The 14,180-nt window shown below is 33.3% G+C and overlaps 1 protein-coding gene across 1 annotated transcript in view; it reads right to left on the bottom strand.

The window, feature by feature from the left end:
• The window catches only part of LOC145267130 (MMS19 nucleotide excision repair protein homolog), a 168,118-nt gene that overhangs the window by 76,334 nt on the left and 77,604 nt on the right, over positions 1–14,180 (bottom strand). The window contains exons 7-9 of the mRNA XM_080123167.1: positions 7,443–7,504; positions 6,585–6,746; positions 1,177–1,260 (exon numbers count right to left, since the gene is read on the bottom strand). Coding sequence (XP_079979293.1) covers positions 1,177–1,260; positions 6,585–6,746; positions 7,443–7,504 — 308 coding nt within the window. The remainder of the gene's footprint in view (positions 1–1,176; positions 1,261–6,584; positions 6,747–7,442; positions 7,505–14,180) is intronic.

The following is a 14,180-nucleotide window of genomic DNA, read 5'->3' as shown; positions in this document are numbered from 1 at the left end:
CAGGATGAAACAATAAAAATGTCGCCCTAAAGAAAACAACACTAAAAGTTTTATTTTAAAATTTTCATTGAAAAAATCAATTCCAGTAATTTGATTATGTAGTAGAGCTGACGTCTATTCACTGTAGCCACCTTCAGCCTCAATCACTGCTTTGATGTTGAGCTGAAACTGGGAGCATGCCTTTTCCACAAACGTCAGTGGGAGCTTGGCTAATACTTGATGGATGGCACTGATCACGCTGGCTTTGTTGTTGTGGGAGGTCATGTTCATGAGGTTCTCAGCGTATGACCTAACGAAGTAGTCCAGCAGGTTCAGTTCGGGAGATGAGGTCGAGCCAATGAGAAAAGGATACAAAGTCGTAGCACCCCTTCTAAAGCCAAGCCTGGGTCTCTTTTGACTTGTGGGCCAGTACTGAGTCCTGCTGTCACACCCAGGGTCTGCCAGCAGCAACCTAATTGCACCAGGGGATCACCACACTCTTCAGCACATCCAGGTACACTTTGGTGTTGACTTTGAAGCCGGCTTCAAAGAAGTGAGGTAGCATGATGTGGCCCTCACTTGAAAGCACATTACAATAACTGTGGCTGGAAACTTTGTTTTCATCATTCTGGGAACATCTGTTATTTGTGGCAACCCGTCGATGCATTTTGACAGTGCTGGCAATGGTCATTGTCATAACTTGGATCGGTAGAGAACATGAGTTGTATAGCAGTGCATCTCCAATCTTGCTCTTTCAACATTGTGTCACTTTTAGACATGATAGAAAGCTTCTATTGCTCTTAGGATTTGTACACAATTGGCCAACTAATAGATGGTCTGCAACAAAAAAGAAAACTGATTTTCATCAAATGAAAATGGAATAATGTTGTCTTTTCTAGGGCGGCAATTTTATCGTTCCACCCTGTATCATTAAGAGTAAAGTATACAAATGAAGAAAGCAACCAGAAAATTATACAAATGAAGAAAGCAACCAGAAAATTATACAAATGAAGAAAGCAACCGGAAAATTTCTACGGGTCACACTAAAATAATATTAGATTAAATACAGATAAAGTTAAATATTAAAATATACATATTATATATAGAATGCAATCTTTACATACAAATTTCATGAAATTATAAGAAGATAATGCAACAGAAGTGATAATTTTTAACTTAAATAAAAACAAATCTCACCTCCTTTTTTAACATGGAAAAAATAATTTCTGTTGATAAATGTTTAGTGAGTGCTTCTGCTCCATAAACCTTGGACACACTGGCCTGAATTTCATAAAAATAGAAAAATAATTTCCATTATAAACGAAATAAACCATAAACATTACTATGCGGAAATATAGTGAAATTCCATTGATAAAATTTTAAAGTAAACAATATCTAAATTTTTTTTTCCTTATAAATAAATGTAGTTCTTTTTCTTGGCTTATTAATAGTTTTTTCTTTTCAAGTTATGTTAATATTTTTTGTGACAGTGATTTATTTTTTTACATGTAAAATATTGGTGCTCTTTAAATTTGGTGTGTGTAATATTGTGTATCACTATGCATATATAGTCCTATAGTAAAGAAAAAAGGCCTATATACCAATATGGTGAACTAAATAAAGTTTCAAGTTGTCTATAAAAGTTCTCTGATTCTCTCTCCTCTGATCAAGTGGTACAATGGGGAAAGGAGTGGCTGGTTACTTTTAATGCATCTAAAACCAAGCTTTTATCTTTACATCATCAACATTCTGATCCACATTTGGCATCAATTGAAATGAATGGCTCTCGTCTTGGGGAGGCCTCATGTTTTGACAAGCTTCTGGGCTTGACCTTTACTCCTGATCTTAAATGGAACACATACATTAAATTTGTTGCCAAGGCCGCTGGAAAAATGGTGGTATCCTTCTATCGAGCTAGTAGATATCTCACTGCTGATGCAATTCTCTATCTATATAAGAGCCAGGTACATCCAAGGATGGAGTACTGTTGCCACATCTGGGCAGGAGCTGCTAGAAAGGATTTATCCTGCCTTAATAGAGTTCAAAATAGACTTTGTAGCCTTGTAGGGGATGTCCTTCTCTCTTCCCTGCAATCTCTTTCTCACAAAAGAGATGTTGCGAGTTTGTCTCTGCTTTATCCTTATTTTCATAGCAAGTGCTCGGCTGAGCTCCATTCTATGGTCCCCCCATCGCCAAACGTTCACAAGAAACACTCGTCTAGCAGAAAACACTATCACTAATTTCCCCCACTCTTTATCTGTGTCTAAACCTAAACATAGATTCCATGAGGAAAGCTTCTTTCTTAGAACTGCACGCCTATGGAATTGACTTCCGTTTTTCTGCTTTCCAGCTGACTACAATTCTAACGTAAACAAATTTTTGATGAGCCGTTCTATATATAAGTTTACAAATTTACCGAATTTCCATTACTAACAGTTACTATATTGTCCAATTTCTACTGTACACTATTTAACCCTTATCCTTGAGTGGCCTCTGTGGGCCTTGATAAGTGGTGATGCTTATGTAAAAAAAAAATCCAAGTGAAAAATGGCCAAATGGAAAGAAAGTAAGTTTATTACTTCGAAAGCTTAGTACCAGTGAACATTGCAAATTTGTTGATTTCATATTGCCAAGAAGAATGAATCAGTTAGATTTCGCTGAGACCGTAACGCTTCTTAAGGAGTTATTCAGACCGAACATGTCTCTTTTCCACAAGAGATGGTCATGTATGAATCTTAAGAAAACTGATGAGCAGGACTACCTGACATACGCGTCAGTAGTAAATAAAAACTGTGACAACTTCAAATTATCGGAACTCACGGTGGACGATTTCAAATGCTTAATCTTTGCACAGGGTCTAGTATCCACAAAAAATTCAGAGATCCAAAGACGCGTTCTCTCAAAATTAGAGACAGAACAAGGCCTGACATTGCAGAAATTAGAAGAACATTGCCAAAGGGCAGTATCACTAAAAAAAAGATTCCAGGGATATAGAAAAAGCAGGAGTGGTGTACATTAGGAAGATTAAAAAACCTGTCAGAAACTCAGGACAAAGAAATTTTAAGACTAGTCAAAATTAAAAAAAATACCCAAATTATAAATACTCAAACTATAATAACTACAGAAAACGAAATTACGATAATAGTCAATATAATAAGTACAGAAAACGAAATTATGATAATAATCAAAGGAATTATAAAAAGACAGTATCAGGTAATAATTGTAGAAGATGTGATGAAAAACATTTGGAAAAGGATTGTCCTTACAAAAATATCAGGTGCTACAATTGCAATAAAGTTGGACATAAGAGTGTTTGCTGCAGAACAAAAAATAGAGTACACCAAATGAGAACAAACGACAAAGGGAAAAAGAATTTACGAAAATATGTATCAGTAAATATTTTCGACAAACAAGTGAAATTTCAGCTTGACTCTGGATCGGATTTGTCGTTAATAAACGCCAACACTTGGAAAAAGTTGGGTAAACCGACTCTTCAAAAGTCAAGTAAAGGTGCACGAACAGTGACAGGAGACGGAATAAAATTCGAAGGAGGGGTCATCCTGCCCATTAATTTAAATGGCACGACGAAGGAATTGAAAATCTTTGTAATTAAAGAAAGAGAGAACTTACTGGGAATTGACTGGATTGAAAAATTCAATCTTTGGAATAAACCAAGGAACGCTTTTTGTAGAAAAATAACCAGTTGCACCCCAACATCAGGAAATATTAAAAACGATCAAAAAAAGAAATTCCCAGAAATATTTACTACTGGACTGCGAAGATGCAATAAATTTAAGGCTTCATTAGAGCTAAAAAAGGATGCAACACCGGTGTTTAAGAAAAAAAACGGAACCTACCGTTCGCCGGTTTAGACAAAATAAATAGCGAGCTAGATAGATTCGAAAAAACAGGTAGCTTATCAAAAATCGAAACTAGCATCTGGGCAGCCCCTACGGTGTACGTAAAAAAAAAGTCGGAACAAATTCAGGACACTACTTCCGGCAGAAAAGGCTCACTCTCAAATAGAAAAAGAGGGGTTAAGCATCATTTTCGCGGTAACGAAATTCCATCGTTACCTGTACGGGAGACACTTTATACTGGAAACAGATCACAAGCCCCTAGTGACAATCTTCGGCTCACAAAAAAAAAAGGGGCTTGCCAGTATATACGGCAAATCACCTACTCCGTTGGGGTATGATTTTACTAAATTATGACTTTCAAATAAAACATCTGGATTCGAAAAAAATAGGTCATGCGGATGGCCTGTCAAGGCTTATACCGAAAATGGAGGAAACCCTTGAAGAGTCAGTAATTGCAGCTATACGTTCCAATTATGAGGAAAAAAACATGGTGGCGAATATAATACAAGAATGACCAGTCACGTTAACCGATATAAAAAGAGAGGCTGAAAATGACGATGTCATCACAGACATAAAGAAAAAAATAAGGGAAAATGATGAAAAAACGCAAAGCATATTTTCCGTATGCAATGATGTTTTATTATATAGTGAAAGAGTTGTTATCCCGAAAACTTTGCAGAAAAAGATCTTACGTGATTTTCATACAGAACACCCGGGTATAAATAGGATGAAAGCACTTATGCAGAATTACGTTTACTGGCGTAACATGGATGTGGATATTGCACTAGCAGTAAACAAGTGTAAAGGTTGTGCGTTAGCCACTAAGGCACCACCGATAGTCCATAAACCTTGGAAAAAAACTGACCATCCATGGTCACGCATTCATATAGACTTTGCTGGACTGACCAAAGGACAATACTACCTAGTAGATAGTTTTTCCAGATGGCCTGAAGTAAAGTGTTTCAAGAACCTGACAATAAATACCACAATGAGTTTTCTGCATTAAATATTTGCACGGTTTGGTGTGCCAGACATTATAGTCACAGATAACGGAACACAATTTACATCAAGTGATTTCAAGGACTTTTGTGACACATTTCAGGTAAGACATAACTACACCACCGTTCCACCCTAGATCAAATGGATTAGCGGAAAGGTTCGTAGACATGATAAAATGTGCACTTAGAAAATCAATAGGGACCCCGACGGATAAAGCATTACAACAATTCCTGCAAATATACAGGATAACTAAGAACCCAAATACACCGTCGAAATTATCGCCAGCAGAATTAATGTTAGCTAGAAAAATAAAATCACCATTTGATAAATTAATACCAAAGCAAGCAATCGTCCGTCAAACTACGCACACATCACGTAAAAGGTTTAAACCTGGTGATCGTGTATATTTTAAATGTATGAAAACTAATATTTCATATTGGGAGTTTGGTATGGTAGATAAACGTATCGGCGACTTAGTCTACATGATAAAAGGTCCAAAAGGGATACACAAAAGACATCAAAATCAATTGAGAAAACATCATATAAAAGACAACGAACATGACAAACCTGATGAAAAGGAAGATCCAATTGATATACTATACGAAGCGTTTGATATCGAACCACCACAAACCATGCCCGAACCGAGAAGATCGGGAAGGAAAAAAAAGCTTACAGAACCAATTATAATGAACCCCAAGAGGAAAAGATATTGAAATTTACACGACTTCAAATCATGGGAGGGGAGTGTTGTGTAGACGCCTACTAATTAACATAGGTGGGTAAGTGAGATATATAAAAGTATCAATCACCAATACTGGAAAAGTCCGGCAACGACTGTCAAATAGGCAAGATGCTTATGCTGCCTCCAGTAAGACATGCAACACGCCACCTGCCGGAATATCTCCAACTAAAGTATATCTGAAGACATGTAAATATGTATATAACTCTTCTTCCTAATATATTATCGTATACCTTTACTTTCGTGTTCTTGTTAATTATTTGTGCAGACACAACAGAAACCAATGTTCATGGTTTGCAATGATCTATGCATCCACACTAAACATTTTTTTTTAGCTATAATGAAAATAAAATTTTGTTTTAGCATATCTTGTTAAAAACAATTATATCACAATTCAAAAATAGAGGTATCAAACAATTTATATTAGAATAAAAATATATATATATATACATTGTAGTAGTTTCAATTTCAAAAAAATATTTCCAGATAATATTCATTTTAAAATTGGCAGTTGAAAGAGATTTATTTAGACAGCAAAAAGTTAATGTAAATAATTACATTAATTTGTGAATAAAATTTCACTTTTAATGAACAATTGTTGTACACTAATAACTATTTTTTTTTAAATAATAGACCATACTCATAATGAACTGATTTTATTTACTGGTTTAATAATTTTAAAAATTTTGCTTTTTTATAATTTCAATATTTCAATAATCCTGTAAATAATAAAAACTGATGTGCAAGAAAAACAGGTGAAGTTGTTTCAATTTTATTGAAATATAAATAAACAGGTTGTATATAATGTTTTATTTATGGTTGAGTCAAACAGTATTCTATTATTGGTATTAAATTTTTAGATTTCACATCAAACATTTTTGTTTTTATTATATATTATTATTATTATTATATCACATTCTTTTAATATGTGATCCAAATGGGCCAGCAAATATCCTTGTATATAAAAATGTCAACTTCGAAAGTTGATAAAAATATATAACTCTTACCAATGTCTGTAAGGCATCAATTCGTGCATCTTGAATGTCTGAGGACATCTTGTCACTCAACAAGGGAAGGACAAAGGGAGCAAAAAGAGGAGATCCTGACAAACAATTGCGAAGTCCCATCACTAATTCTTCTTTCTGTACACCAAATGGATTATTAGGAGGCTAAGATTTAAAAAGAAAAAAATTTAAGAAAGTAAAAGTAAAAATCAAGGATGTAAATAATTAATGACAAAAAAACTGAAATTAAGATGAGTTTCCAGACCTACTATATGTGGCATGTGTGTGAAAGAGAGAAGATGGCAGTGCAAAAAACAAATTAAGAGAAATACACTAAGTATGTAAGAGGAAGGAGAGGAAGTCATTCTTTAATGACATCAAAGTCATGTAACTCACTTTTGCCTCTTATGACAGGTTTTCTTCTGAAAACTGAAAATGTTGTCAGAGTTTTGGCAAAATTAACATTTTCAGAGAGACTTTTCATAAGAAAGATGAAGAGAAAGAGTGAAAAATAAAAGATAAAATGAGAAAGATGAAGGAAAATAAACACCAAGAATCTCTAATTACAATGCTTGAACAACTATTCAATCTGTATTTATCATTAAAATTGAGTATCTTACATACATATTTAAAAAAAAAAAAAAAAAAAAAAGATTTTTATCATATATTTTGCATACACTTTAGTGAAACACAAAAAAAATGGAGAAAAATGACATTAAAATGTGTTGAATACTAGATTGGAAACTGCAAAAGAAATGCAGAATGCAGTTTTTCCATCTTGCTATAAATTAAGCTTTTTGATAACATTCTAATGGCAAATAGTCCACAATGAAAAAAAAAACATCAGAAATGTGTACTTACAGGTTGAAAGTCTATTGGAAAATAACAGGCTGTAATTTCAAACATTTCTTCAATATAAACACCTTTCAAAAAAAAAAAAAAAACTTTTTAAAATGAGGCAACATGAAAACGTAATAAGTGAAATTGATTGGAAATAATATAAAGGATTTAAAGTGAAATTAAATATTTATAAACTTTTAAGAAAAAATCCAATATTCAGTTGAATCTGAAAATGAAAAACAATTTACTCAAATTTTGGAAAAAAAAACCAAAAAAAAAAAAACCCTTCATTTCTCATTGAGACTCAAATTTTAAACATTATTTAATTTAGTATTACTTTTCTTTTTCTTCATATTTTAACAATCTCTTTCACATGTTGATTTAAAATTTTCTTTTTTAAATTAACAAAATTTTTAAAAAGTTTCATTGGTGCACAAGAATGAAATGACGGGTCAAGAGATGACAATCAGTTTGGGTTCAAGAAATATAAAACAATAGATATGTGATAATATAAAGTGGCCCTGGGGTGGATTTGAGCCACTAAGTGCTTAGAGGGGGGAGGGGTACACAAAGAAATCGGAAATATCCTACAATAGACAAAGAGATAGGAAATAGATTAGAATAAACAAAGATATCGGAAATATCCTACAATAGACAAAGAGATAGGAAATAGCTTAGAATAAACAAAGAAATCGGAAATATCCTACAATCAACCATAACAATAGGTATCCCAAACTGGCCTAGTTTAGGTGCGAAAACTAGTAAATAAAGTAAAATTTCCCTTAACTTCAACTTGCGATATCTCGTTTGTTTTTTGGGTTATTTTGATATGGTTTTGATTTAAATAAAATTTAATCTTTTGTCTTTATAGATATATAATTCTTTTTCTTGTGTCTTTGATAGTTTTTTCTTCAGGATTTTTCAAGTTATGCCTCTAATTTTGGTAAATGTCGATTTATTTTTTACACAAAAAAAATGTTGATGTTTTTCAAATTTGTTGCGCTTCATATTGTGAGTCTCTAAGTATATAAAAATGGTATCGTTTTAAAGAAAAAAGGTTACTTAATAACATGCTGAGGTTATTAAAAGGTTATAAGTGGTTTTTCTAAAAAAAAATCCAACTTGAAAACTTCAGTGAAAGAAACATGAAAGAAATTTTATAGTAAGAATTCCGAAAAAAGCATCGTTTTGTAGAGGAATATCTCCTCTTTAATAATCTGTTGGTGTCATGGTTATGGCCCCATAAATCAAGGAGCGCACACTAATAAAAGTTGGGGTACCTACAGAGATTTTCAACTTAATGCCAGAGAGACCAATTATCAACTGTCAGCTAGCCAGTAGCCACACAGCAGCACAACGTGCTGACTGACTGAACGGAAAAACATAAACAAACAACTCGGTTCACTATGGACTTACCAATTACCTTACTTATTATTTAAAAGTTATAGAAAGATATTTTTTTAATTAATATTTTTAGAACGTCATTAAAAAAAATGAAAATTTACAATTTAAAAAATAATGCCAGTTTATTTTCTATAGCTTTTTTCAAACTTTCATATGTTCTTTCATCACTTTCTCCTTCGGTTACGGTTGGATAAACTTCAGCATTGTTAGATTATTTTAATTAAATTAATTAATAAAACCGTGTACAAAACATTTTTAGTTGTGTGGGACTGACGGAAACTTTTATTTTTTTTCGGTTGGATAAACTTTAGCATTGTTAAATTATTTTAATTAAATTCCATAAACAAAACGTTCGGCTAGTGACTTATGATGATAAAGTATATGTTTTTGTTATTGTTCAGAAACATAAGTTTTTTTAATTATGAAAAAAAAAAAAGAGAATTAAAAAAAAAATTATTTAAAATAAATTACTTAAAATAAGCATTATTTATTTACTAATTTTTTGTTTCTTTGTTTTGGATTCGTAAAACATGTCAACATTTACGCTTTGTAGAAAAAAAATTGACTAAATATAAAAACTCAGTTCCAAGGCTATATATTAGCAAATATATTAAATTATTTTGTCCTAAAATTTGAAAATAATTACATAAAAACTTTTTATGTCAGCATTAACAGAAATTGTGACAACGCATTTTAATTTTTTTTTTTTTTTGTCGTCACCCGTACATACACTCATAAACAATAAAAGTGGTTGCAGGACAGAATGGCTGGCATTCTGCAGCAAAGAAGGGTACCAATCTCAAATCACAAGTTATCGGGCAAATAGGTTTAATTCTCTATTTGAAAATGTCCTGGCACTATATCACCATAAAGAGCACATAAAATTATTTTTATCTGTGTTTGCAATATTTTTATCTGTATCTTGCAATATGAAATTACAGTGTTTTGGCCGACATTTCTGATGAGAGACTACATTCCCTACTTGCTGCAGTTGGTTTGCAGAACATTAATTTGACCAAACCTTTCTGAAAACTTGTTAACAGCACTGTTCAGTATGTTGACTTCCATCACTATATCAAGAAAATGGCTCTAAGTTTAGAATGCTGGATCAACAATCCCCAGTTGTTATTAAAATCTGACTGTAAAGGTGTATTTAATGGGGAATTCTTTGAGGAAGGCAATGTGTCTCTCTGTATTAGTCTCACAGCCCCTGAACTTGTTTTAGAATATTTGCGCAAGATACTCAGTTCCTCATTGTCACTAAGCACCAGTTGCATGACATTTTAGAAGGAGGTGCTTTTGGAAAAGATGTAGATCAGGAGACGAGAGATGCCTTGAAGAGCTGCCCTTTAACAAATCTGTCAGGTGAGCATGCCTTTGGAGATTTAGATTTTAGCATGCAAACAAAACGACATGCATCACTACATAATCGATCATCTTCAAATATGAAGCGCAATCGGACAACAGCTTGGTTGGAAGTAATACCATCAACAAAGAGGCAATCCATTCTGAGCATCTCCAGAAAACATTTGCGACAAAAACATGCACAACAAGAAGCCCTTGTGAAACTTCGTGTCCAAGAAAAAATTGCACAAAATGAAAGATTAAAGAAGGAAAAAGAACGTCAAGCGGCTGCTGAGAAAGAGAGAATTATTAACTCTGTTATTAAGCATGGTGGTCCAGTGAAGTCTGATAAACAGATAAAAAAAAATTTCAGAAAGTGGTTTGGAAGCACTCAAAGACCAATTGAGATACCTCAAGGTTGTTTTAGGTGTCAAAATCAACACCAGTGGAAATAAAGTTCAACTGGAAGCTGCTCTCTCTGACTACTTGAAAAGAAATCCAATTGATTCATCTCCACCTCCACCAAAGCAACAAAAAATGTCTTCCCTAAGTGAATCTGCTGAACATTCAGATAACTCCTGCAGTTGTGATGAAGATCCATCTCAGGATATCTTCAGTTATGAACATCAAGGACAATGGGTAGCTGTCTACTATGACACCAACTTTTACATTGGCCAAGTCATTGGTATTATATCTGCAGTAGAAAAGATTATTTTCGATGGCCTTTATCAAATGACATTGCACAAGTAGAGTCAGCATTTGTCTACAGATGGGATTTTGAGGTAATGCCAGTTTCAAGTGATGGTAGGATTTGGAGGGTTCCTGAGATATCTACCATAGCAGAAGCCTATGAAAGAATTCTGAGAGAAGATCGATAAGAAAGGAATTGTAGTAAGACCTAAAATATCTTTCTTACTTGTTTTTTAAGTTGAAAGTTTTTCAATGTTTAAAAAAAATGATTTGTGCCTTTTTTTTGTATAAAAAATTTCTAAATATTATTGTCGTCGGTGCTTTTTTGGCGAGTTTAAATTTCCCAAAGTAAAAGTATTTCTGTGGCAAAAAGTTTTGTTATTAGAAACAAGGCAACCATTTTTTTGAATTCCTCACTCCAAAATTAGTAAAGTTGCAAAGTTTCAAGCTTCTACCACCAATGGTTACAGTTTTATAGCAATTTCAGTAACGTATACTTTTGACTCATTTTTTTTTTTTTTACCTTTTTTGCCCTTTTTACAAAATTGCCTGTTTGACTGCTTTTACATGGTCCACAATTGAGTGGTTTTATCAATTTATAATTAAAAGAAAGAATTATCTTGATCTCTAATGTGTTTTGAATCATACTAAGAAGATTCAATACATTAGCTATTAAAATGAAATTGATATGAACAGTTAAAGTTGCATTTCCGTGTCGTATTTTCACTGTTTTCGCGTTGATAGAGGGATTTTGCCTAGTGTTTAAGTTGGTTTCATCTAATATTTATTGCCTAAATTTGTATTAATTTTCATCTACTACAAGATGACATTACATTTATAAGGATTTTTCACTTGTTAGTAGCTTACATTTTTAGTTATAGACTATGAAATTTGGCTTCTCGGCCACGATAGCAAATTTCAACTTTCCGACAAACTTTGAATGATCATAACTTGATGGCTAATTGACCTACCAAAATAAATTTGGTATTTTTGTAAATGGTTTACAAAAATCTACATGCCCACATTACTTTTTTTTAGATATGATAAAAATAAAATTTTGGTTTGGGATACCTAATAACAATAGAAACCTACTGATAAAACAGAGAAAGGCAGCTTCCGGTAGCCAGGGTGGGGTGAGCGACCTGTTATACCAATGTAGAGGGGACAGGAACAGTTGACATCTAGATGCGCTAGGCAGTGGATGGAAGTTGGACAGTGACAGTTGAGATCTAGATGCGCTAGGCAGTGGATGGAAGTTGGACAGTGACAGTTGAACAGTTATAGAGTTGACTGTGAAAGAGAGACGTGGACAATTTTGGAGTTGACTGAAACAGAGACAAATGTAACATCGATAGAACGGGAGGGGGGGAAGACACACACACTCACAAGTCCAACAGTCAATTTATATGTGAACATTGGCGTTTGTGTTTTTCCTTTCTTTGTTCATATTTCTAATTTGTGAACCGCGTGTGTTCTCATCGACAGTCGCCAATGGGAAAAGGACGATCTGGCCGTAAGAAGAACAGTCGAACGAAAAATCCATTGTACACGACGTTGGGGGTCTGCGTTTTGTCGAGGGAGACGCACGTGGGGTTACAGATAGAGATGAAGCTGAAATGTTGGAAAAGCATATTTGGATGGCAAAACTATTGAAGTTTTCACAAGTTTTTGCTACTTTGTGATAGCATTGAAATACAGGGAGGAGAAGGAATAATTTTAGAAAACATCTACCATTACTAACTAGCAAAGCATTACTATTGTTGACCAAGAGGAGGCATGTTGTGCGCAGTGTGATGATGTATGGAAGAGTTACACAATCACTAGCAAATCTCATTTAAAATTATAACATTTTAACGAATAGATAAAACCTGATTGAGTGAACAATTACAGCAGAGGCAGAAAAAAAAAAACAAACAAAAAAAAAGATTTCTGTAAAATGCTGAATTTTGTTTAAATTTTCATTGGTTATCAAGATTCTTTCAACCAATCAGAAACAGTTGCTCTGAGAGCAGAGAATCTATTGAATCAAGAATACAAGCACAAAGAGAAGTAGCATAGCTTAACAAATAGACTTTTGTTACCCAGATTGTTAAATGAACCCTTGTCAGTCACATGTCTACTCAAACATTGTGCACACAAAGTAACATTGGGCCATGAGTTCACAATAATCAAAGATAAACCACAATATATAGACAAGCCCACTATGGATAAGACTATACATAATGAAATATTTCTTCTGCACTCACTCATCAAGAATCGGCTATCATCAACAGGATAATTTACAAATACTGTTATCATAATCAACAAAATGAATGGATAACACCAACCTATTAAGAAATATTTCATTTCTCTTAGATGAGAACTGCTTATTTGTGATGAAGGCCCACACAATATTATCAAAGATACAAACAACTGAAGAAAACCAAAAACACCATTATTACTGCAATTGCTTTGGCAAAAAAAGCAACAAGACTAAACAAAATCTTCCCTCTATATGAGTAAAAGACAATCTCTTCAATATTTCTTTCAAAAACATCAAGGTGTCACTACTACTACTATGAGCATGGAGAGCATTGAAGCCTACTATCATGGCTATGAGTTGTTAACCAAAACTGAACTTCATTATCAGACATTTTCTTCTACTATATTTAGAAATGATCGAATATTACAATCAGTTAAAAGTTCATCCTGTGTTTATCTGTATCTGCCTCGTTATCATAAACTTGTTAGTAAAATAACAGAAGTGAAACTTGATCAGTGAGAGTTGAGAACATGCATTGCATGGAGAGAATATAAGAATCATAAGATGAATATGTAATACGAATGTTAAAGACTTATATTTGATAAGTTCAGAGGAAGATTAAATCTAAACAGTATAGAGTAACGAGTGCAGATTTGGGCACATTGAAAGAATGGATGACAGTGATTGGATTAATAACAGATGTACAACAGTTGAGGTAGCAGGGTGAGTTCATAGAAGAAAAACATTGTAAGTGATAAAAATGGGTGTGCAAGAAAGTCGGATAAATAAAGATCTGGCCAAAGATCAGTTAGTTTGGAAGTCAGTTTCTAAAAATAGCAATACACACGAAAAATTGAAATGGCTTAACATATTCAATAATGGCATACATAGAAAGAGCTTGATAAGCTAAGAAAGAATCTTTTTAAATTCTTATTTTTGTGCCTTGCACGTTTGGATATTTTTCCCTTTTTAAGATGTTTTGTCACATTTTTTACACTACTTTTTCAGTAAAAATGTTATTTTTATTCGAACAGAAGATTAAGCAATGAAATTTACCATATAAATATATTTTGTGCTAG

Source organism: Euprymna scolopes, chromosome 42, assembly GCF_053919585.1.
Source record: "Euprymna scolopes isolate OS-2025 chromosome 42, ASM5391958v1, whole genome shotgun sequence".
In the NCBI taxonomy this organism is placed as follows: Eukaryota; Metazoa; Mollusca; class Cephalopoda; order Sepiida; family Sepiolidae; genus Euprymna; species Euprymna scolopes.
Note: the sequence above shows the minus strand (reverse complement) of the source record. Positions and strands in the feature narration are given on the sequence as shown.